The sequence below is a fragment of the Procambarus clarkii genome, chromosome 40 (assembly GCF_040958095.1).
Source record: "Procambarus clarkii isolate CNS0578487 chromosome 40, FALCON_Pclarkii_2.0, whole genome shotgun sequence".
NCBI lineage: Eukaryota > Metazoa > Arthropoda > Malacostraca > Decapoda > Cambaridae > Procambarus > Procambarus clarkii.
In genome coordinates, this window is record NC_091189.1 from 8,397,929 (window position 1) to 8,423,700 (window position 25,772).

The 25,772-nt window shown below is 39.2% G+C and overlaps 1 protein-coding gene across 3 annotated transcripts in view; it reads right to left on the minus strand.

Annotated features, from left to right (window-relative positions):
* LOC123757880 (tolloid-like protein 1) overlaps nucleotides 1-25,772 on the minus strand; it is a 230,328-nt gene that overhangs the window by 17,015 nt on the left and 187,541 nt on the right. For all 3 annotated transcript variants that reach the window (XM_069338663.1, XM_069338662.1, XM_069338661.1), the window contains exons 8-15: nucleotides 22,597-22,808; nucleotides 21,341-21,548; nucleotides 14,685-14,893; nucleotides 7,926-8,163; nucleotides 6,074-6,267; nucleotides 5,559-5,778; nucleotides 4,500-4,732; nucleotides 3,138-3,326 (exon numbers count right to left, since the gene is read on the minus strand). In XM_069338663.1, the coding sequence (XP_069194764.1) occupies nucleotides 3,138-3,326; nucleotides 4,500-4,732; nucleotides 5,559-5,778; nucleotides 6,074-6,267; nucleotides 7,926-8,163; nucleotides 14,685-14,893; nucleotides 21,341-21,548; nucleotides 22,597-22,808 (1,703 nt within the window). The remainder of the gene's footprint in view (nucleotides 1-3,137; nucleotides 3,327-4,499; nucleotides 4,733-5,558; nucleotides 5,779-6,073; nucleotides 6,268-7,925; nucleotides 8,164-14,684; nucleotides 14,894-21,340; nucleotides 21,549-22,596; nucleotides 22,809-25,772) is intronic.

A 25,772-nucleotide genomic window follows, 5' to 3' on the forward strand; every position in this document is an offset into this window, starting at 1 on the left:
TTGGTTAGGTTCGGTCATATATCTACGTTAATTTTAACTCCAATAAAAAAAAATTGACCTCATTCATAATGAAATGGGTAGCTTTATCATTTCATAAGAAAAAAATTAGAAAAAATATATTAATTCAGGAAAACTATGCTTATTAGGCAAATCGGGCCTTGCATAGTAGGCTGAGAAGTGCGTTCTGGCTATTAGGTACGACATATATATATATATATATATATATATATATATATATATATATATATATATATATATATATATATATATATATATATATATATATATAACCTAATTTTTCTACCGAACCTAATTTTTTTTCGGTCACATATATATATATATATGTCGTACCTAGTAGCCAGAACTCACTTCTCAGCCTACTATGCAAGGCCCGATTTGCCTAATAAGCCAAGTTTTACTGAATTAATATATTTTCTCTAATTTTTTTCTTATGAAATGATAAAGCTACCCATTTCATTATGTATGAGGTCAAATTTTTTTTATTGGAGTTAAAATTAACGTAGATATATGACCGAACCTAACCAACCCTACCTAACCTAACCTAACCTATCTTTATAGGTTAGGTTGGGTTAGGTAGTAGAAAAAGTTAGGTTAGGTTAGGTAGGTTAGGTAGTCGAAAAAACATTAATTCATGAAAACTTGGCTTATTAGGCAAATTGGGCCTTGCATAGTAGGCTGAGAAGTGCGTTCTGGCTACTAGGTACGACATATATATATATATATATATATATATATATATATATATATATATATATATATATATATATATATATATATATATATATATATATATATATGTCGTACCTAGTAGCCAGAACTCACTTTTTGGCCTACTATTCAAGGCCCGATTTGCCTAATAAGCCAAGTTTTCCTGAATTAATATATTTTTTCCAATTTTTTTCTTATGAAATGATAAAGCTACCCATTTCATTATGTATGAGGTCAATTTTTTTTTATTGGCGTTAAAATTAACGTAGATATATGACCGAACCTAACCAACCCTACCTAACCTAACCTAACCTATCTTTATAGGTTAGGTTTGGTTAGGTAGCCGAAAAAGTTAGGTTAGGTTAGGTTAGGTAGGTTAGGTAGTCGAAAAACAATTAATTCATGAAAACTTGGCTTATTAGGCAAATCGGGCCTTGCATAGTAGGCTGAGAAGTGCGTTCTGGCTACTAGGTACGACATATATATATATATATATATATATATATATATATATATATATATATATATATATATATATATATATATATATATATATATATATATATATGTCGTACCTAGTAGCCAGAACGCACTTCTCAGCCTGCTATGCAAGGCCCGATTTGCCTAATAAGCCAAGTTTTCATGAATTAATGTTTTTTCGTCTACCTAACCTACCTAACCTAACCTAACCTAGCTTTTTTTGGCTACCTAACCTAACCTTACCTATAAATATAGGTTAGGTTAGGTTAGGTAGGGTTGGTTAGGTTCGGTCATATATCTACGTTAATTTTAACTCCAATAAAAACAAATTGACCTCATACATAGAGAAAAGGGTAGCTTTATCATTTCATAAGAAAAAAATTATAGTAAATATATTAATTCAGGAAAACTTGGCTTATTAGGCAAATCGGGCCTTGAATAGTAGGCTGAGAAGTGAGTTCTGGCTACTAGGTACGACATATATATATATATATATATATATATATATATATATATATATATATATATATATATATATATATATATATATATATATATATATATATATATATATATATATATATATATATATATATATATATGTCGTACCTAATAGCCAGAACGCACTTCTCAGCCTAATATGCAAGGCCCGTTTTGCCTAATAAGCCAAGTTTTCCTGAATTAATATTATTTCTCTAATTTTTTTCTTATGAAATGATAAAGCTACCCATTTCATTATGTTTGAGGTCAATTTTTTTTATTGGAGTTAAAATTAACGTAGATATTTGACCGAACCTAACCAACCCTACCTAACCTAACCTAACCAATCTTTATAGGTTAGGTTAGGTTAGGTAGCCGAAAAAGTTAGGTTAGGTTAGGTTAGGTAGGTTAGGTAGTCGAAAAACAATTAATTCATGAAAACTTGGCTTATTAGGCAAATCGGGCCTTGCATAGTAGGCTGAGAAGTGCATTCTGGCTACTAGGTACGATATATATATATATATATATATATATATATATATATATATATATATATATATATATATATATATATATATATATATATATATATATATATATATATATATATATATATATATATATATATATATATATATATATATATATATATATATATATATATATATATATATATATATATATATATATATATATATATATATATATATATATATATATATATATATATATATATATAAGAAGGAGAAGGAGTGAAGATGTATTAATTAATATACATCTTCACTCCGTGGTCTGACATTGTCATTATATATATATATATATATATATATATATATATATATAATGACAATGTCAGACCACGGAGTGAAGATGTATATTAATTAATACATCTTCACTCCTTCTGAAGATGTATTAATATACGAAAGTACTTAAGGAAATTCCTGTTTCATTTTTCCTCCGTGGTCTGACATTGTCACATTTTTAATCACGTGTTTATTTTTCTGATATACACACACATATATATATATATAGTATATATATATATATATATAGATATATATATATATTTTTTTTTTTTTCATTCCTCAAATTACACACTACTGAATAATATTACTGTCAAAAAAAAAAATCAAAGAGCAGTGAAATAATTACGGGGTATATAAAAATGTGATCAGAGAATGCATTTTAACACTGTCAGAACAAAAATTGGGGAAGGGGGGAATCATTTTTTCTGAACACTGAGGGATTGTCATACATATTTAATAGTACTGCAGCAGAGTAAAGCAGTAAATTGTAAAGATCGTAAAGCAAATTTGCAACTTATCAAAATCTAAAAGTGATAGTTATCAAACTTGCTTCCACTTTGTTAAATGCACATATTAAGTGCCTAAGTAGGCTGGTATTAATGCATCAAGTGGTTATTAAGTTTAACATTAATTCTTCTTTACCTTCTGGATTTCCTTCAACAGAAAATGATTGAAGCCAAAGTAAAATTTTGTGATAGGCTCGAACATGAATGAACCAAGTGCAAGAGAGTGCTCCACCCTCCCGATCAGGGTCTGGCCCATCGTATTTATTCGGCCAATGTGGTGAATGTATGATTCCATACTCTTCATCGGTGATGTTTCCACCACAATCTGATAAAATAATATACAGTCAGTGGAATAATGGTAGATAAATGTAGGATTACAGAACAAGTAAAATACAGGATTATTTGAAAATGTCTAGTCATAAAAAAAAAGTGTTGAATGTAATGAAACGCCATTTTCTGGGCGAAACCCAGAAAATGGCGTTTCATTACATTCAACGCTGGTTTTTTTGGGGGGAGCTACCTACCCAAAGACGAAAACAAGAGGGACCTAACCCAGGAGGCCAAAAAGTCGCATACACCCCCAACGCGAAGCAGAGACAAAACTGCAACTGCCAACCCAAGGCCACACAGGCCCAAATAGGCCCAGGAACATCAACGAAGGAATGCAGAGCCAACCAATAGGCAGGTGCCTATAAAATAGGCAGACTGCTTATCTGCCCGATTGTGCATAGCTCAAACACAAACATTATTATCAAACACAATTGCCCATGTGAACAACAAAAACCTATGGTCTCTCTGCCACTTGACATCTGGACTTGCTACTTAATGTATACAGTACAATGATTATCATAGCGATAATTATATTTAATGCTGTACAGTACTGTATTGTATTTTTTCTAGGTTCAAAACTTGGTAAGTTGCAGACAAGAGCCGACATAAAAGTTTGTCTTTTATGGTTTTGTAAATCACATTTTTTATGTATAATATTTATTTCTGTGACACTATATTATCATATTGACTGCAGATACAAGTCGGTAACAGTTATGGATTTTTTCCATATTATTAATGTCTTTTACCATTGTCTTTTACCAAGGCGCTTTGGGGGCGCCTAACAGCTGGGTGGACAGCGCTTCGGATTCGTAGTCCTAAGGTTCCGGGTTCGATCCCTGGTGGAGGCGGAGACAAATAGGCAAAATGTTTCTTTCACCCTGATGCCCCTGTTACCTAGCAGTAAATAGGTACCTGGGAGTTAGACAGCTGCTACGGGCTGCTTCCTGGGGGTGGAGGCCTGGTCGAGGACTGAGCCGCGGGGACACTAAGCCCCGAAAACATCTCAAGATAACCTCAAGATACCATAGGTATGGGACACAGCAAATACACCAGAATTCATAAATGAAATGCAAGAGAAATCAATTTGTACAGTACAATGTTTATGGTCCATGCTTTGAATGTGAGAGCAAGCAATGTAATACAAGTAAATAAGCTTTATTCTACTTACCTCTAAACAACATTTCCTTAGTTTTAAACTGATATTTTGCTTCGAAGCCACTATAGACATTCTCATGGTCAGTTCTGAGTACAACACGAAGACCTACTGCTTCACGTTCACTCTCTATAGGACCAGGAGCTGCCAATCCACAGTATCGACCATTTAATCTCTCTCGTTCAACATCAGACCCAATTGGTCTATATACATTATATATTTCCACCCAATCTGCTTGACAGTGATTTCTGAAAAGGTTAAATTAATAAATTCACACCAGAATGCATAGTCAATTTGCAAGGTTATATACAAGTACTAATGACCTTCATAGATTTATATATATTTTTGTTTTTAATACTGTATGTGCATTTGTTAAAGATTAATTATTATTACTGTACAGTATTACTCTATTTCATACTTTCACAAGGTGTGGAGGCATTTGGACAAATTTAGAAGTGTAATACAATGCAGCAAAGTAGAGTTAGAATATTCAGAACATCTGAACAAATTCACAAGGGCCGTGATGAGGGTTCGAACCTACGTCCGAGAGGATCCCAGATGCGCCTTAATCTACTGTGCCACGACATTGTTAATTAAAAGAATTGCAATAGGGAGTACTACTGCCCTCACACGGATCCTGCAGTTTCTCTGAAACACAAATCAGGGTTTTACACAATTCCCCCATGCACCCAGGCTCTGTCAACAAGCTGTTCTACCTCTTCGCCCTTACTTCATTACACACAGAAATTACAATAGCATGATGCATCAAATGAACACATCCACATGTCGTGGCACAATCGATTAAGGAGCGTCTGGGATCCTCTCAGACGTAGGTTCGAACCCTCATCATGGCCCATGTGGATTTGTTCATTTGATGTTCATCAAATGCTTAAGAAATTTAAGCATTTCTGAAGATATTGGAATTCAATCTCTTTATATGCAGTTGTGTAAATACTGTACTTCTAAATACATTCCTATACAAACACATACATGTGAAATCTCATTTTTAACCATTTATAAATAAAATTAATATCATTTTCCACTCGCTAAATTTTTACAAATAAAAGAACTCACCCATAAGTTAAGTTATTTTTTTTACTGCTGAGCTCAAACTGATTAAATGCCAGCCGAACCTGCTCATCTGGATTGGCTTGAAAAGTGAACTCGCAGGTGGTATTGGACGGGTAGTTGGCAGGGTGCCGGGGCGAGTTGAAGATCCCCTCTTTGCGACTTGAACTATAGTAGGTGAAAATGCATTTCCCATCTGGAGATGGTGTGCCTGGTATCTTGTATTCTGTAATAATGCTCAAGTTACTATAAAAGCAAATCAAGAAAGGAGAATTTTTATGTAAAGTAAAATGCAAGTTATGAAATATGTATATGTAAAGTACAGTATACAATTGCCCAGTCTTAACTTCTTCAGTGTTGATGTGTTACAGACACCTAAAACCATATTACAATATTCATTTAAATTATTTCTGCACTGTATAGCAAAATAACAAATTTTGCAAAAAACAGCAAAATAGCAAATAGTATAGCAAAACATAAATTTGCATTATAAACTAGACACATGACATCTTGAAACTCACCAGTTTCAAATTTGTAATGGGCTTTAAATCTTCCACCCTGGTATTTTCCCGAACTGAATACCATGACAAGCCTTGGACCTGCCGACACCACGGTCTGAGGCAAGGTCTTTCCACATACTTCAAAGTCCGGACTGTCATAGGCATTCTCCATTTCCTGCCCTTTCAAATATATTCTAAGATAGCCATCTGAACAGCTGCAGGGAAGAGAGTAGTCAATGGTTATTTAATAAATTATAAAGGTACAGGTGAAGAGAACAGAGGCTGCAAATAACTTATTCGACTATTGGTGTATGGATCAGAACAGATTCTTGTGGCTTTTAGGAATGGGCCATAAATATACTTGAGGGTATAGTAGATATTAATTAGGCATTCATATCAGGTATCGTGAATTATCAGAGACATAATTCTGTATGTTCCATGATTTGGTGTTGTAATAACCCTCCAGAGGCATAAAGTCCGGCAGCCACAAGTAGTTGGTTACTCACCAGCTTACTGGTTACTCACCAGCCAGAAAGTATACTTTAATTCTGGACATAATCAAAAACTAAAGTAAACTGTATATACCTCTAGAAGAGGGGGTATATACACATTTTGTTATAAAATACTGTATATAGATGTAGAGTATATTCATAATTCTTTGGTGTACATATATCCTTTGTATCCCGTGGCCACACCATAAATCTGATATATTTTTAAGTATCTGAAAATACACACACACTTCACCCCTATGGTTTCTTTAATTTATATAGAAATTTTTTTATATTTTTTAATCCTAATTTTTATCTTTAAATATTTCAATGAAGTTATTTAATTCATTGTGTTGGAGGACAGGCAGCTAGTTTATACATTTAGTACATGTTAGGCTTTTATCCAGGTCCCCCTCCAGAGTTGAATTACTGACCCTCCCAAGGATGCAACCCCACAAGCTGACTAACTCCTGGGTACCTAGTTACTGCTAGGCAGACAGCAGCAAGAAATGATAGGAAACATGCCCAACCATTTCTGTCCGCCCAGGATTCTAATCCAGAATTCTCGATTTTGAGTCAAGAACGAGGCAGACTGTACTACCAGCACCCTCTATAAATTAATAAATGAACTTATTTTAACATGTTTATGTTCTCATATTTAAAATTGTAATATGAAGTGACGTTCAATAGCTTGCAAAGTAATATAATTACTGTACCGTGATTTCTAGCTCATTGTTATTTGCAGCTTGAGAAGCCAATTTCTACATACATTTACTGTATATAGGATACTGAATTCTCTAATTATTTAATTACCTGTACTGTACATTGTTCATCCTCTAATGTCCAGGTTTTCTTCATTGCAACCCTTATATCAATGTTCCTGTCAAGATACTATCAGATTAATTAAAATAGGTTGAGGCCACAGGCAAAATATAATTACAGTACTGTACAGAAGAAGCACCATCGAAGGAAATAATGGCTCACAGACCCACCGTTAGCAAAGTATTGTGATGTATTAACATTCATCCATTATATCGTAGTGTAGTACAGTAGTAGTATTTTATAATAACCTTGACTAACACGTCCCACTAAAACAACATACACATCATACATACATTCTCACAATAAAAAACAGAAGTGATACTGTATATACAAAAAGTACATCTTACTTTGTGAGAAAACCCGTAAAGATCCTTATCCTCATCATGGCTCCTACGGATTTTCTCATTGATACATCATGTTAGTGTGAATGATCTCTGTTGACTTTACTTAATCATAGTGAGTACATTTTTATCTAGTTTAGTAAACATTTTTAAACTTTTATTCATAAGGTTATTTAGCACCATATATTTTAGCACACGTTATAGATTCTTAAATTTGCTTACTTTTTATCTCCTTTGGGTTCTGCTGGTATATCAAATCGGTCAAAGAATAGAAGCCTAACTCTTTCCAAATTCTGAGCATCTTGGAGCCCATAGATGAAATACCTACAGACAATATTCGGCAAGTACGGAAAGGGATAATTAGGGCTATAAACCGTGCCATTGGATTCTTTCTTGCTCAAGATACGTTGATCACATTCTGTCCCTCTAATGTGCTCGGAATCTTGAACGTTGATGAAATCTGACAAATAAGAAAATTGTACATTTTTGCAACTTAGTACAGATAGTAAAATATGGCAATATGCAAATAGGAAATTATTAAATATATTATTAATGTTGTATTTGTTTATTATTAAAGTGTATTATTAACACAAAATCTTTATTATTAATGAAAAAGTGTTTATTAATGTTGATGAAATCTAACAATAAGATAAAATTGTACACTTTTGCAACTTAGTATAGATAGTAAAATTTGGCAATATGCACATAGGAAATTATATTAAATTCAAAAACATAAAACGTCTGAAACTGATCATTTCAAATGTGTATCAGATTATAGGAAGAAAGAGGAAGAAAGAAAGAGGAGAGAGAGAGAGAAGGAGAGAAAGAGAAAGAGAGAGAAAGAGAGAAGGAGAGAGAGAGAGAGAGAGAAAGAGAGAAGGAGAGAGAGAGAGAAAGACAGAGAAAGACACAGAGGAGAGAGAGAGAGAAAGAGAGAAGGAGAGAGAGAGAGAAAGAGAGAGAAAGACAGAGAGGAGAGAGAGAGAGAAAGAGAGAGAGGAGAGAAAGAGAGAGAGAAAGAGAAAGAAAGAGAGAGAAGGAGAGAAAGAGAAAGAGAGAGGAGAGAAAGAGAGAGAGAAAGAGAAAGAAAGAGAGAGAAGGAGAGAAAGAGAAAGAGAGGAGAGAAAGAGAGAGAGAAAGAGAGGAGAGAAAGAGAGAGAGAGGAGAGAGAGAGAGGAGAGAGAGAGAAAAGTCATGTAGCCTGGTGAGTTCAAGCCAGGGATTATGGTGTTGGTGAATCAAGTTAAATGCTTACTAGGCTCAAGTCAGATTTAAGATACAAATAATTACCGTAAATGAAGCCTTAGAGCAACACAATTTGATAATGATCACAGGACATTTTAGTAAGTTCACACAAATTCCCATTGTTAGGGACAGGAAGCCTGCAGCTTGTCCCAAACCAAGGGACAAGCCACCTCTTGACCCTAACCAAAGGACAAGCCGTCCAAGGGACAAGCCATCCCTTGTCCTTGACCAAAGGACAAGCCATCCAAAGGACAAGCCATATTGAAGCCCTTCAATTGTTCCCAAGGATTTTTTCTAATTGGGTTTAGAATTGCATCAATGTCCCTGCATCTCCATTTGGAGTTACACATAAATCTCTGAATATGTTAGACATACATACTTAAATCTCTGAATATGTTAGACATTAAGTCACTGCACATTCTCTCATGTGTATTATACATATATAAAACGCTAAACTATAATGCCAATCCTGATCTCAAAAGCTTCATAGAAGGTTGTATCAGAACCCATGAGCATCACACCAGAAATAAATACAGTTTTGATATTCCTAGAGTACGACTTAATCAAACTAGAAATGCTCTACAAATCAAGGGGCCCAGAATGTGGAATGACCTTCCCAACCATGTTAAAGACTGTACCTCTCTCAACCAGTTTAAGTTAAAAGCGAAGCTATACCTAATAAATTCCCTGTAACCTACCTTACCCTTCTATTGTCAACCAATGTCTGTTTTTTTCTTTAAAGAGCGCTGTTTGTCGACATAATTGTATTTGTGCTGCTTTTTCATCTATGTTTTCATTTCTTGTTTTCATTCTACTCATTATGCTCAATTAGTATTAAGCTTGTCATTTAAGTTTATCATGCCCGAAACGCTTTGCGTAATAGTGGCTTTAGGCATTGTATGTACTAGCTATACCTATAAGTCAAACAATCCTTGTAAATATTGTATGTATGTACCTTACCTAAATAAAATTGTATTGTTGTATTGTATAATTATTACAAATAACTACTGTTGTAGCGAGTAGATTATCCCAATAATATACTCGCTCCAAATGCTTTGTTAATATTCCTGTCAACCTTTGGAGATGAATGAGGTGAGGCGTTGCCCGGGCATATAAGCAGCAATAGCAAACATTAACCAGAGTCTACTTTCAAGTGTGGTCTAGAGCAGACACTTGCGAGATACTGTACCAACGCTCAGTGCGCTCAACTCACACCAACGTATCACCTGTGTACTTCTGTATATTCGACCAAATATATATATAGTATCTTAGTGTCTGTGTTTATTTGTCACCATACTTTACGTAACAATATGCAAATGATATTCCATCTTCCAGTACAGACATTAATGACTATCTTTCAGGTAACTATCCACAGTCTCTGTACCTAAAGCCTATTAATTCCACTGACGTCAATGAGATAATCCTTTCCCTTAAAACCAAGTCTGGTGCCCTTGAGGAGATACCAACTTTAATTTACAAAAAAGCCTCCAGATCTTTAGCCCCTGCTATTGCTTTGCTCTTCAACAAGTCACTTGAACTCCAAACCTTCCCAGATATTCTAAAAAAAGCGAGAGTAACGCCTGTCCACAAATGTGGTAATCTCACAGATGTTAACAACTACAGACCTATATCTATCCTGCCAAACTTGTCAAAAAATTTTGAAAAACTAATCTATAAGCAGCTTTACTCATATCTAGCCAAACTCAATATACTTAGCCCTTGCCAATATGGCTTCAGACCCAAAAAAAGCACTAACGATGCACTTATTAGTATGCTTAACTCGATTCATACAGCTCTTGATAAAAATGAGTTCTCTGTTGGGTTGTTTGTGGACCTGCGTAAAGCTTTTTACACTGTCAACCACCAAAACCTTCTTCTTAAATTACATCATTATGGAGTCAGAGGACACTCCCTACAATACCTCAAATCCTACCTTACTGACAGGCTCCAATATGTTTCTGTGAATAATACAATTTCTCCCACCCTACCCATCAACATTGGTGTTCCCCAGGGCAGCATACTTGGCCCTCTCCTCTTTCTCATCTACATTAATGACCTTCCAAATGCCTCCCAACACCTCAAACCAATTCTATTTGCTGACGACACAACCTTCATTTACTCCAGTCCTGATCCCCTTGCTCTAAATGCCACAGTAAATACTGAGCTAAATAAAGTCCATCTGTGGCTAACTGCCAACAAACTCACCCTTAACATTGACAAAACCTTTTATATTCTGTTTGGCAATAAATCCTCTAATCAAATAAATCTCAAAATAAACAATACCCAAATTTGTAACAAATTAGATGGCAAATTCCTTGGCATTCTCATTGACCACAAGCTTAATTTCCAGGGACACATTCTAAACATATCAAAAAAAGTTTCAAAAACTGTGGGCATTCTTTCTAAGATCAGATATTATGTACCACGCCCTGCCCTGGTGACTCTCTATTACTCCCTTATCTATCCATATCTCAACTATGGTATTTGTGCTTGGGGCTCTACTACCCAAAATCACTTACGTCCTCTAATTACTCAACACAAAGCTGTTAGGACAATATCCAATTCTGGACCCAGACACCACTCGGTACCCCTACTTAAATCTCTGAATATGTTAGACATTAAGTCACTGCACATTCTCTCATGTGTATTATACATATATAAAACGCTAAACTATAATGCCAATCCTGATCTCAAAAGCTTCATAGAAGGTTGTATCAGAACCCATGAGCATCACACCAGAAATAAATACAGTTTTGATATTCCTAGAGTACGACTTAATCAAACTAGAAATGCTCTACAAATCAAGGGGCCCAGAATGTGGAATGACCTTCCCAACCATGTTAAAGACTGTACCTCTCTCAACCAGTTTAAGTTAAAAGCGAAGCTATACCTAATAAATTCCCTGTAACCTACCTTACCCTTCTATTGTCAACCAATGTCTGTTTTTTTCTTTAAAGAGCGCTGTTTGTCGACATAATTGTATTTGTGCTGCTTTTTCATCTATGTTTTCATTTCTTGTTTTCATTCTACTCATTATGCTCAATTAGTATTAAGCTTGTCATTTAAGTTTATCATGCCCGAAACGCTTTGCGTAATAGTGGCTTTAGGCATTGTATGTACTAGCTATACCTATAAGTTAAACAATCCTTGTAAATATTTAGTGTATGTATGTACCTTACCTAAATAAAATTGTATTGTATTGTATTGTATTGTATTGTAATAGAACCGTTACACTGTATTTATAACTTCGGCGGGTAGGTGGTTCCATGGGTTTAAAACCTACGGGTGAAAAAGCATCTTTTCTGTCCTACATTGTTGTTGCATGTTGATCTTTAAGCTTGGCCCAAGACCCTGGGTCTTTGACTACGTGCTCCAAGACCCTTGTTGTTTGTTGTTAGCAAAGCAACTCTACGACCTATAACTAAATAAAGCAATGTTGTTGTAGATTTAGGGGCGACGACGATCGTGGGATCGGATGCACCCCGGTGTACCGCGAAAATACTGTGCCTCGCAGCAAATAAACACACAAACAGCCCAAGACGGGATGTTGTTATAGATTCAGCTACTCGGAACAAGTTCCAGGTAGCACGGGCTATGGTGAGCCCGTTGTGGACTTACCTGGCACAGGAGCGGGGACAGTGTGCTCCGCCAAGACGGTAGCCCCACCAGTCCCCTAGGGTAACAAGCACTGGCCCCACGCAACTGGGAAGCAAACCAAAAACTAAATAAAGTAATGTTGTTGTTGTAGATTTACAGTTTACAATGTTTACATGTAGACCATAACTAAAACGAAAAAAAGTCATCCAATGCCCTCAGGCAGAGCAGAAATCATCCCATCAACTCCCGGCCCGGCCGGCGCCGGACACCCCGCCCGAAAACGTACAAAATCTGTGGACTATCCTGAGACCCGAGGCGATAATTGCGCCAGGCGTCGTAACAATCCGAACCGTTGGATAGGAACGCTAAACAGCAGAATCAAAATTCAAAATCGCGAAACAGAACGTCAAACGGCGGCTACCAGCCAAATAAAGCAATTGCTATTGTCATTGTAGGAATAGAGGCAGCGATAGCACGAGGGCCGTATGGATCCCGTCTTTTCCTTCAGCCGGGGAAAAAAACTGCTGCGCTTTGGCTTTACTGCAGATAAATGTCTGCTTTATGTCCAATTGATTAAGTCCAAATGTCGTGTCATCGAGCACACACACGGGGTGTACTTCAGGAAGGCGAGAGCCAGTACACACCCCACACACACACCAACCCGTCCTCGATTCAAGTCCATTCCATCCAGTGGTCGACCCCACAGACGCATTCATAAATTTTTACATGCTGTTCATTCATTCAAAACTGGAATTTTTTCAAAAACATATTAATATTATAATATATTAGCATCTTGTGCATATATAGGCATAGGTTAGATATTTAGGTTCTGTTGGCGATTATTTGTATTCGTAGTATGTGGTGGGTCAAGCATTTATAGGGTTGTGCAACCCGTCCTCGACTCAAGTTCATTACATACAGCGGTCGACCCCACAGACGCATTCATAAATTGTTACATGTTGTTTATTCATACCGGGAATTTTCTCAAATATAAATTAATATTATAATATATTAGCATATTGTGCATATATATAGGTTAGGTGTTTAGGTTCTGTTGGCGATTATTTGTATTTGTAGTACGTGGGTGAAGCATTTACAGCGTTGTGGTTCGAACAAAATTCGTCAGTGAAGCACTTGTTCCGGAAGTGTTCCAACGAAATCAGTTGTGAGTCGTGTGTAAACCGTTTTTCATTCGTAAACAAGGTTTGCCGGGTGCATGGAATCACTTTTGAGCCTTTGTTTGGAAGACGGGCTGAGTCCATTACAACCAGTGCGGTCGTGTTGGTCGAGTGGTTAAGGTGTCCTGTACGCCAGATGCAGAGTGCTCCTGGCAGTATGGGTTCGTGTCACTTCTGGGGTGTGAGTTTTCAGTTGCATATATGCCTGGAGACCGTTCAGGCTTGTTCGCATTTGTGTTCCTCACGTGTGCCCCCAAAGAATGAGGTGATTTGATAAAATACCATGCCCAAGATTATCATCAGAGTGCCGGCAGGAGGATGGGGAATTAGCCTCGGCTACCATCCTCTTTTGTTCGGTCGTGTTGGTCGAGTGGTTAAGGTGTCCTGTACGCCAGATGCAGAGTGCTCCTGGCAGTATGGGTTCGAGTCACTTCTGGGGGGTGTGAGTTTTCAGTTGCATATATGCCTGGAGAACGTTCAGACCTATTCGCATATATATATATATATATATATATATATATATATATATATATATATATATATATATATATATATATATATATATATATATATATATATATATATATATATTAAATATCTAATTAAAACACAACAAAAGACAAAAGGAAGGGGGTGGTAGGAGAAAAGCACTCACAAACTGTATTGGAGGGGATCTAAACATTCCCTCTAGTGCGTTATGTGTGATTTCCTCCGAGGCTAAGGGTCTCCTTCCAGCCAGAGATGGTACTCCCTTCCATATATATATTATATATATATATATATAATTAATACAATGAACAGGTTGAAATAAGTTTATTGAGATGAACACGCTGTATTGAACGGGGTGAGAATAGCTGGAGCTACCTCATCCTTTTGTGTGTATTTGTACCTCAATAAACTTTTCTTACCAAACAACGAGTCAATTTTCTACCTTTGACAACACTTGAAAGCGTATACTTACCCAATTTAACGTAACTTTCGGAGAAGTTAAATATTCCCTGGAAGCCTCTATTTTGAGTGTCGGCGATACGTTCAAGGGTATTGAAGGTGAGGAGGAGAGTGCTTCCCGTACTGAATATGACCAGGTTTCTCTGCTGGCCACAGTAAGTCCCAATTAACGGAGATATGCGTCTCAGACCATCGAACATCTTCACCTGGTCGAATGGACAGCTGCAAATACACAGAGGACGGTTATACTGGGGAGGACAATTTATATTGTTCGGTGAATTACAAAATACGGAAATGCATGAGCCAAGGACGGTATTCTGGTGATATAATGGAGAGTTAAATACAATAAAAATTCTGAATTCTCCTGTAAATTACATCCAGACAACTTGACTTCGTAATTTAATGTACTGTACCTCTACGTGTAAGTGCTACCTCCTTACATATTATACAGTTATTGAGACATGCATTTGGGCGGATACTTTAGTGTGCTCATGATTTGTACCAAGAGAAACAACAACGGCACTTTCCTGCACCGTGGGAGGTTACACCCTTTCCAGTTTTAATCCCTCCCTTTCCACCCAAGAAGCAAATTAGAGATCAGCCCAAGCTTCGTCTTGAGGCAAAGCTCAACGCCTTAAGCCATATTGATGCTCTGTCCACAGAGCATTCTCTCTCTCAAATTATATACACTGATGGTTCCCTACACCGCACCACGGGTGCAGCTGGAAGTGCAGTTGTCCTGACAATGGGCGATGGCCTATACTTTGAGTGGGGAGTCCGTATAAACAACTGGGCCTCTACCCTTCAGACTGAACTATTTGCCTTGATCCTTGCACTGAAATGTGTACGTCTCAAAACTTGATACATTAATTGTAAGTGACTCCTTATCATCCTTAAATGCTCTCAACTCTTTAAGACATAACTGTAACATGCTCGTGTCCGAAGCTAGACACAAATACAACAAAATTATTAAGGATGGTAACAGAGTCCATTTCATGTGGTCTCCATCTCATGTTGGCCTCCGAATGCATGATAGAGCTGATAAGTTAGCCAAAGAATCTGCCTTTAAAGGAGCCGTTGAGTGTAACCTTGGATTGTCAATGAGCAATCTGAGAGCAGCAGTACACCGAGAACTTCAACAAGATCTTGTAGATCTGAGGCAAAGTGAAATTGACACCAGTAATTCCATCTATCATCATACTATCATGCAAGAGGAGCCACACATCTATGGATCATCCAATAAAACCAGCAGACTTCTAGATGTTACTACTGCTCGGCTTAGACTCGGTTACAAGTATCTCTGGGAATTCTCATTATCTGCTGATGTAGACCTGACCAAATGTAAACTGTGTCAACAAAATTATTCGCACACCCTCCGTCACTATGTGATGGAGTGCGAAAAGATACGTGAATTTAGAGACAATTCTATAACCAATGTTCCAGCGATGTGTCAATATTTCATTCAAAATGATCTGCTACCAGAAATTTTAGCCAAATATCCCCAGTTTGCTAACTACAGTAGGTAGTAACTAAGTGATTGTAACCTATCCACCGCTTCCCACTGGATGGGGGGCGGTGTGCAGGACAAACATATAACTTGTGACACTAGCTCTCCACATATGTCAGTTGCTTAATTTAGAACCTGTACTTGAGGTCGATCTCGAACCCATTGTTGATGTGATGACTTATATTGAATTTTGTAACTAGCTCATCAAGATTGTAACTTGCTTAGCTAAATGAATTGTGGGGTTCAGTCCCTGAGCCCATTATGTGCCTCTGTAACCCTTTCCACTACCGCCCACAAGATGGGTATGGGGTGCATAATAAATGAACTAAACTAACTAACTAATACCGCCACACTTTGTATAAAACCTGGTGATGTTCCCGCTAACGAGCACACAATTACTCAAGTGAGTACTTGGGTAATTGGGTGAGTACGCAGCTTTTATTTCAAGGGTAGCGTCAAAAATGATCTGAGAGATATCCAAGAGCGTCACAGTAGCAGCCCGCCAGCGTAGACATTGATTGGGCGATCAGCTGTATTGTAGACTAGGCTCCTCCAGGCGGCCGGCTGAACCCAGAAATGTACTCTTAAATTTGAATCTACTGTGTATTTAAAATTTATATCTTCTCAAATATAAGGTAATATTATTACAAACTAGAATGTTTATAATAATATTTCCACACGACATAAATAGTGACATTAGGAGTAAGGAAGATGCTTAGGATGGATAGACACTTAAATAGACCCTTCCTTCCCAACCTCCCTCCCTCTCTCTCTTCCACTATTTCTCTTTCCCTCCCTCCCTTTCCTAATACCCTCTCGCTTTATAAGAAAAAATACGAGAATTGCCTCATTAAAAGTTTGGTCATTCTGTTACATAAGTTTTGTTGGTAATGTTTGCACATAAACGTGACGGAAGACTAAACAGTTTCCTCAAAGCTCGGTTTGATTGCAACTCAAGCTAATTAGCACAGGACGTGTCAGTGAAAGGTTTAGTTCAAATCTATGACGCACAAACGGCGTTGCGTCTTTCGGTTTATATTACACTACTGCATAACAAATTAAGCTATCAGAGGGTTGTAACTGGCAATATTTGCAAAGCAATCCAACTGGACTGTTGCTCTTAAAACTGTTTGAGTTCACTAAACTAGGCTAGGGAGTACAATTTCTCAGTCTACTTTTTCTGCCTAGTCTAGTACACACACAAGTGGGAGATATTCATATTTCAAGTGTAGATATATTTCAAGTGTACATATGATTGAACCCAATAGGCTCAGGAACATCAGTTGATTGATAGTTGAGAGGCAGGACCAAAGAGCCAGAGCTCAAGCACAAGGTGAGTACACAACTCACTTTCACTATATGTTGTTTAACAGATCTCTAACCATGTCCATGGAGGAGGAAGAAATGTATATTGTACAAGTGATGGGCCACATCTGTGGTATACATATATATATATTTCAATAAAACAATACAAAAAATCTCATGTCCAATACACATTAGGCTAATACAGTGTGTGTGTTTGTACTCGCCTATTTGTTCTCACCTATTTGTGTTTGCGGGGGTTGAGCTTTGGCTCTTTGGTCCCGCCTCTCAACTGTCAATCAACTGGTGTACAGATTCCTGAATCTACTGGGCTCTATCATATCTACATTTGAAACTGTGTATGGAGTCAGCCTCCACCACATCACTGCCTAATGCATTCCATCCGTTAACTACTCTGACACTGAAAAAGTTCCTTCTAACGTCTCTGTGGCTCATGTGGGTACTCAGTTTCCACCTGTGTCCCCTTGTTCGCGTACCTTATGTGTGTATGTGTGTGTGTGTGTGTGTGTGTGTGTGTGTGTATGTGTGTGTGTGTGTGTGTGTGTGTGTGTGTGTGTGTGTGTATGTGTGTGTGTGTGTGTGTGTGTGTGTGTGTGTGTGTGTGTGTGTGTGTGTGTGTGTGTGTGTGTGTGTGTGTGTGTGTGTCCTCAAGCCTCTGATCGTCTCGAATTGTATTCCATTACAGGCATGATATACATGAATAGAAATACTTTACTACAGTGTAAAGTACAGTACTAAAGGAGCTACTCAACCTGCCATTAACACGCCTATTATTCATACATTATTTATATTACTACGAAAAATAATAACAGATAAAAATACAAATCAAACATATAACAAAAATGAAACGATCAGAGAGATCAAAACTCGCCGAATCATTGATGAGGAAATAGCTTCCATAAACGCCAAACGAGAGAGAGAGAAACCTGACAGTTGATTAGGCTAACACTTTTTTGGTTAGACTCGACACGGGGCTTAAATGTGATAAATGTTTTAAGTTAGATACACGGCTGAAGTCTGACGCTAGGGGACGGGAAGGCTGAAACACAGAGTATAACTGAACCAATAGGTAGAAGGACTTTTAGTGCCTTTTTGAGGTCTTAAAAGTTCCCTACATGAACTGTGCATCAATGCAATGGCGATTATATATAGTGGTTATGTTTCCCGAACAAGATGAACCAGGCAGATATACTCGTACACATGTATACGAATCGGCAGACACAACAAAAAATATTACGTTGCTTATTAGCTGTTCTCAGTTTATTCTTATTTTATCCGTTCTCTAGAGGACGCCAGTCAAGCAACAGAATACAGATCTTTAAGTATGTATATTTTATGATTCCCTCATTAATGCATGAGCGCCTGTCTTACAAGATGAATACTCACCCAGTTTACCTGACAACGTTAATCTACGCGGAGAAATCTGACAAAAATAATGCCTAATTAGCATAAGCAGCCACCTGGCGAGATTAATGCATAAACAGCCACCTGGCGAGATTAATGCATAAGCAGCCACCTGGTGAGATTAATGCATAAGCAGCCACCTGGCGAGATTAATGCATAAGCAGCCATCTGGCGAGATTAATGCATAAGCAGCCACCTGGTGAGATTAATGCATAAGCAGCCACCTGGCGAGATTAATGGTCAAGCAGCCACCTGGCGAGATTAATGCATAAGCAGCCAACTGGCGAGATTAATGCATAAGCAGCCACCTGGCGAGATTAATGCATAAGCAGCCACCTGGCGATATTAATGCACACGTAATATGTCCCTTAAAACCGTCAAATCGAGTTGAGAAATGAAAGATTGTAAGTGTGAGGGATACAGATGCAGCATTGAGCTCATTACGGCTAAGGGAAGGGGGAAGCAAATGGAGGAAGAACTGAGGCAAGTAAGTGCTTTTTCACCCACAGGGTCAAAACCCATGAAACCGCCTACCCGCCGAAGTCGTAAATGCCAAAACTCTGTTACTCTTTAAAATCCAACTGGAAAAAAGTCATGAGGGCAAAGGAGGGGGGGGGGGAACTTTGACAAGCCGCCAGCTTCCTATCCTCGTCAAGGCCACTAGAGTGTTAGTGGCCCTCAGGTAAATCCAGATAAGTGTGAGGAAGGAGTGTGGCACGAGGAATAAGCGAGGAAGGTGTGGTACAAGATGTGAGGAAGACCTTCAGCAGGACACGAAGCTAATAAGGAAACAGAGAGAGAGAGAGAGAGAGAGAGAGAGAGAGAGAGAGAGAGAGAGAGAGAGAGAGAGAGAGAGAGAGAGAGAGAGAGAGAGAGAGAGAGAGAGAGAGAGACAGAGAGAGAGAGAGAGAGAGAGAGAGAGAGAGAGAGAGAGAGAGAGAGAGAGAGAGAGAGAGAGAGAGAGAGAGAGAGAGAGAGAGATCTCAAAGAGCACACATTTCCGCCCATCCTCCCTTTTAGACAGTACTTATAGTAACTGTGTGAACCAGCGTACATATATTGACGTAGTGGACAATTTGAGGGCAGAATTTTGTACTACTGAATTTGGACAAACCGGGAAAGGTTTTGTATATATGTTGCTAATAAAACCTAACCTAACCACCCTAGGTCTAATACACGGCTTCTAAGGCGTAATATAGTACATATATGTGCTATATAGGCCTAAGAATATTTAAGTTCGGTTTTTAGCTTCATTTTTTCGGACTCTATCCAATGAATAGTACAAAATTATATTGTCTAATTGTGCATTACGTCAATATATGTACGCTGGCCCACATAGTTACAAAAACTGCTATTTAAGCATGAGGATGGGTGTCATATTTTAAATATAAAAAAGGCGAAAAAATAACTCTGAAATACATACACTATCCGACTGACTCAACATATTTATAAAACTCCTAACTGATCAAAATTCACGTTTTCCTTTTCGCAATATACGACAGTTTTTTGTTTTTTTTGCATGCTTGTCAACTGACACGAGAGAGAGAGAGAGAGAGAGAGAGAGAGAGAGAGAGAGAGAGAGAGAGAGAGAGAGAGAGAGAGAGAGAGAGAGAGAGAGAGAGAGAGAGAGAGAGAGAAAGAGAGAGAGAGAGAGAGAGAGAGAGAGAGAGAGAGAGAGAGAGAGAGAGAGAGAGAGAGAGAAACATCAGAATGATATGAAGAACGTATGTGAGAACACCTCTTCAGTATGCAGCCCCGACATGGAGCTCTCCTACAGAACACAAAAGAAAACTAAAAAAAAACAAAGATATACACAATAAGACTCGAACCCAAGCTGAAGATCCTGAACTATGGAAAAAGACAAGAGAAAACTGGTTCTCACATCACTAGAAGTAACGAGAAAGACAAAACAACCACATACAAAGTCGTAAGGGAAATTTACCTAATTGTTGAGAAATGTTCAAAGGAACAACACATCGAGGACACGGACGAAGAGTGGCTTTGTTTACATCAAACCCGCGTCTGCACCAGCGTTCACTTCGCCAGTGGCTTGTGCATGCAACAGTCTCGTGAGTAAGTATAATTTTCACGTAGACGTCAGGAAAAAAAAAACACATTAGAGTAAGGGTCGTAAATAAACGGAGTGAGTCATATGAAGAGATAAGCAATATAACGACTGAGGATCGAAAAGTGGAGCTTAAGAGCTTTCCGAGGATCGAAAAGTGGGGTTTAAGAGCTTTCTGAGGATCGAAAAGTAGGTTTAAGAGCTTTCTGAGTATCGAAAAGTGGGGCTTAAGAGCTTTCTGAGGATCGAAAAGTGGGGCTTAAGAGCTGTAGTTCGACCCTGCAAACACAGCTTGGTGAATACAGAACTGGAACGTAACCTATGACTTCCCCCCCCCCTCCCCCACACCCCCTCACTCGCTGGTACTCACTGTGGGCCGCCGTAGAAGAGATCGAAGTCCCTAAACTCTAGCCGGATGCGCTGCTCGCGTCTCCCGACGAACTTGTAGTAGCAGGAGATGTTCTTCGGGTAGGCGCCCGGGTAGGTCAGGGTCATGAACTGACCGTTCTTCTTGGTGTCGGAGTTTATGGTATAGCCGCACAGGGTGTCGGGATCCAGGTCTCCCACCATGTATTTGGCTACACACACACGAGAAATGTTAATAACACGTCAGAAGAACAGAAAGGTGTTTAGCCAAACATGGCCAAAATAGCTTTTAAATGTATAAAAATAGATTAGAAAGTGCATATATGAAGACAGAGTGAAGGAACGATGCCCAGCTACTTGGAACCTCGGGGATCGAACGCCGACCTTGCCTGAATAGCCCAAGTAGATGAAAATAAACATGTAAGAGACGGGATGTATAATATTAAGTGATAGGGGAAGGGGTAATGTGCTAACTACAGGTAAGAATAGGGAGAAAGGTGTTCAATTACAGGTAATTGGGTAATAAGTTGTTATTAACAGGTAAGGAGGGAAAGAAAGAAATGAATTTATTACAAGTAACAAGTGATCTAAGGCTTTACACACTAGGGAAGGAAGGAACACAACACAATTACAGGCCCCCCAAAAATTGCACAAAATTATTTAATAAAAACGGAGATTAGGTGATAATTAAATAATCTCGAGCTTTAAAACAATACGAAATAAAACTGAAAACAAATTTAATTGACCAGTTCGTGTGAAACTAAAAAAACATACAAGAATAACTGAACTGTAAAATGCCACACCAGTGAGAGAGAGAGAGAGAGAGAGAGAGAGAGAGAGAGAGAGAGATGGAGAGAGAGAGAGAGAGAGAGAGAGAGAGAGAGAGAGAGAGAGAGAGAGAGAGATGGAGAGAGAGAGAGAGATGGAGAGAGAGAGAGAGAGAGAGAGAGAGAGAGAGAGAGAGAGAGAGAGAGAGAGAGAGAGAGAGAGAGAGAGAGAGAGAGAGAGAGAGAGAGAGAGAGATGGAGAGAGAGAGAGAGAGAGAGAGAGAGAGAGAGAGAGAGAGAGAGAGATGGAGAGAGAGAGAGAGAGAGAGAGAGAGAGAGAGAGAGAGAGAGAGAGAGAGAGAGAGAGAGAGAGAGAGAGAGAGAGAGAGAGAGAGAGAGAGAGAGTGAGAGAGAGAGAGAGAGAGAGAGAGAGAGAGAGAGAGAGAGAGAGAGAGAGAGAGAGAGAGAGAACATGAAAGTAGGTGAGACTTACAATCGTTAATAAACTTGTAGGAGCCGACGAAGAGGTCGGAGGTGGTGTTGAAGAGGTCGGTGTAGAAGCTGATGACGACAGTGGTGTAGAGGGAGACACGCAGGCGCGGAGAGATCCCTCCACAGTAGCGTCCCCCGAAGGGCGTGTTGAGCAGGTCCACGGTGCTGGGGTCCTTGAGCTCCGTGTAGATGTCCAGGTACTCGTGGCTGCACCTGGTTCACCACCGGGTAGAGGGGCGAGGGAGGCGGTAGTTACACAGGGAATTTGAATGCTTGAAATAAAAGATGCGAGGGCTATACGTGGTGGTCATGATGACGGTTCGTATATGTGGGGGGTCAACAATAGGTGGTGTGTAATGTAGAGCGGTGCAGGTGTGGGAGTTGTGCATGTGTTGCGGGAGGAGCAGGTGTGGTGAGGAAACTCGCAATTATTGAAAGAAAGCAAATGAGGCAGCCAGTGAATTAGTGTAAGACAGCCAAGGAGGTGTAGAAGACCTGCGCCAGGTATAGGAGTGAACAGCAGGCCAGACAAGCATACGTGTCTCAGGTATGATCTTGGCGCGCTACGCTGTGTTCTGCTAGGTACACACAGCAGCCATCTTCTACAGCGTAGTGGCTATATAGCACCCGCTCGCCTTGCAAGCCAGAAAAACCCGTATTCTAACTCTGGACTTGTCGAGTCGACTGAACACCGTTCCTTCACTGTTCCCTCCCATGTCTCAAGCAGTAATTGTGGATTTGTACGCAAACCAATCGTCAGCTCGTGTTGTGGGACAGGACGCTCAATGCCCTCATCAGCTCTAGTATCTTGCCAAAAGACCTAAATACATAAATACAACGCAAAAATACCCGCCAACCACTAGCCACTCGTTGCTAGGGATGCGTCACGAGTCCATCATCAATCGACATCCATTTCCTTCATTAATAATAACCGGTTTATCGCCATTTCGAATGAAACTATTGCGTATAATAGAATCTTAGCAAGAAGCCATCAAATATTTTGAAATATTGCCAATAACTTTTAAATCGGTAAATCTGCATTTCAGACGACCGCCAGTTCACACGTAGCATTTATACGCTACTGAAGTAAGCAATTACGAAAAGTAGACACCAAAGCTAGAAGACTATTTAGCTTCACAAACTCGCCAGATAGTGTAACTCTAACTCATCCTTCGAAATACAACGACTAGAGCACACCTACAATATGGACCATTGAGCATAGATAACAGTCCACATTTGGTAATAATGACACAGTAAGTTTTGACTCCAGGGTGTGTCGAGCAAAGGTGTGATATTGATATATCATATCAATATTGATATGATATTGATATATCATACCACTGGGATTTGTGTGTGTTCTGAAGGAAGAACATATGGCGGAGTTACCCATAAGCCAGAGTGTAGGCGGGCTATTTGTAAAACATTGTTGGGCCTACCTTACCTTGAGGGTACCTTGAGGTGCTTCCGGGGCTTAGCGTCCCCGAGGCCTGGTCGTCGACCAGGCCTCCTGGTTGCTGGACTGATCAACCAGGCTGTTGGACGTGGCTGCTCGCAGCCTGACGTATGAGTCACAGCCTGGTTGATCAGGTAACCAGGTTGATCAGGGCTTCCAGAGCTTTTGTCATATTGTGGTTGAGTGGGTTAAGGCAAGCATCTGAGATCTATGAGAATGCTGGTTCTATTCCCCAGAATGCTTCAAATGATTTTATCATTGATATATCATACTACTGTGATTTCTTTGCTTCTAAAATGTACTGATTGGCGAGCAACATAATTACTCTCTCTCTTGAAGTGAATACTTGTTAGTTAGTTAGTTTAGTCCATTTATTATGCACCCCATACCCATCTTGTGGGCGGTAGTGGAAAGGGTTACAGAGGCACACAATGGGCCACAGGGACTGAACCCCACAATTCGTTTAGCTAAGCAAGTTACAATCTTGATGACTTGTTAGTGATACTGATCTGTAGTTCAGTAATACTGATCTGTAGTTCAGTAATACTGATCTGTAGTTCAGTAATACTGATCTGTAGTTCAGTAATACTGATCTGTAGTTTCCCCTCCTTCGTTCTTAGATGATGACACTGCACCAGTTGCCTTCTAATATGCCGCTTTTCTAATCTTTAGTTCTTCAATCGCTATTTTTAAGAAGCGTCACCCATTGTCACGAAGCGTAAGAATAAAAAAAATCGAGAATATTATGATTGTTTCACTTACAAAGAATATAACAAGTATAAATTAATAGCAGATAAATATGAAATTACTACACACACACACACACACACACACACACACACACACACACACGTTCTGAAAAAAAATGCATCGAATACACCAAATGCTCAAAGATTTCATTCCCGTCATTGAAGCAGCAGAGGAAAAGATGAAGGAGGTGATGGAAATACAAGATATGCACTAAGATGGAAGACGAGCCATAAATTGCTTACTATCGGCGGCCGATTGTGGAGGGCCCTGAATAGTACTACAACCGGGAGTGCTCGCGACACACGTTACCAGCGACCACATTCCAGTTCCAAGGACCCAAGGGGCAGGTAAGCAGGGGACTGAAAGAGTTCCAAGGACCCAAGGGGCAGGTAAGCAGGGGACTGAAAGAGTTCCAAGGACCCAAGGGGCAGGTAAGCAGGGGACTGAAAGAGTTCCAAGGACCCAAGGGGCAGGTAAGCAGGGGACTGAAAGAGTTCCAAGGACCCAAGGGGCAGGTAAGCAGGGAACTGAAAGAGTTCCAAGGACCCAAGGGGCAGGTAAGCAGGGGACTGAAAGAGTTCCAAGGACCCAAGGGGCAGGTAAGCAGGGGACTGAAAGCTGGGACGAGGATGCGGGAAGTTCGAACAGGGAACAGGCTACACGTCGGAGGAGGGAGATACAGCAGTTCGGTGGCCCAAGTACCATGGGATTTTTTTTCTTGCAGCGATACTGTCTGGCGTTCTTCGTTGTTCCTTTGTATACATGGGCGTCGCGCAGGGGTTCGGTTCTCAGGTAGCTGGCAGTTGTTGGTAGATGTTTGAGAGAGAGAGAGAGAGAGCCGGGACCAAAGAGCCAGAGCTCAACCCCCGCAAACACAACTTGGTGAGTACAACTAGGTGAGTACACACACACACACACACATACACGCACACACACACACACACACACACACACACACACACACACACACACAC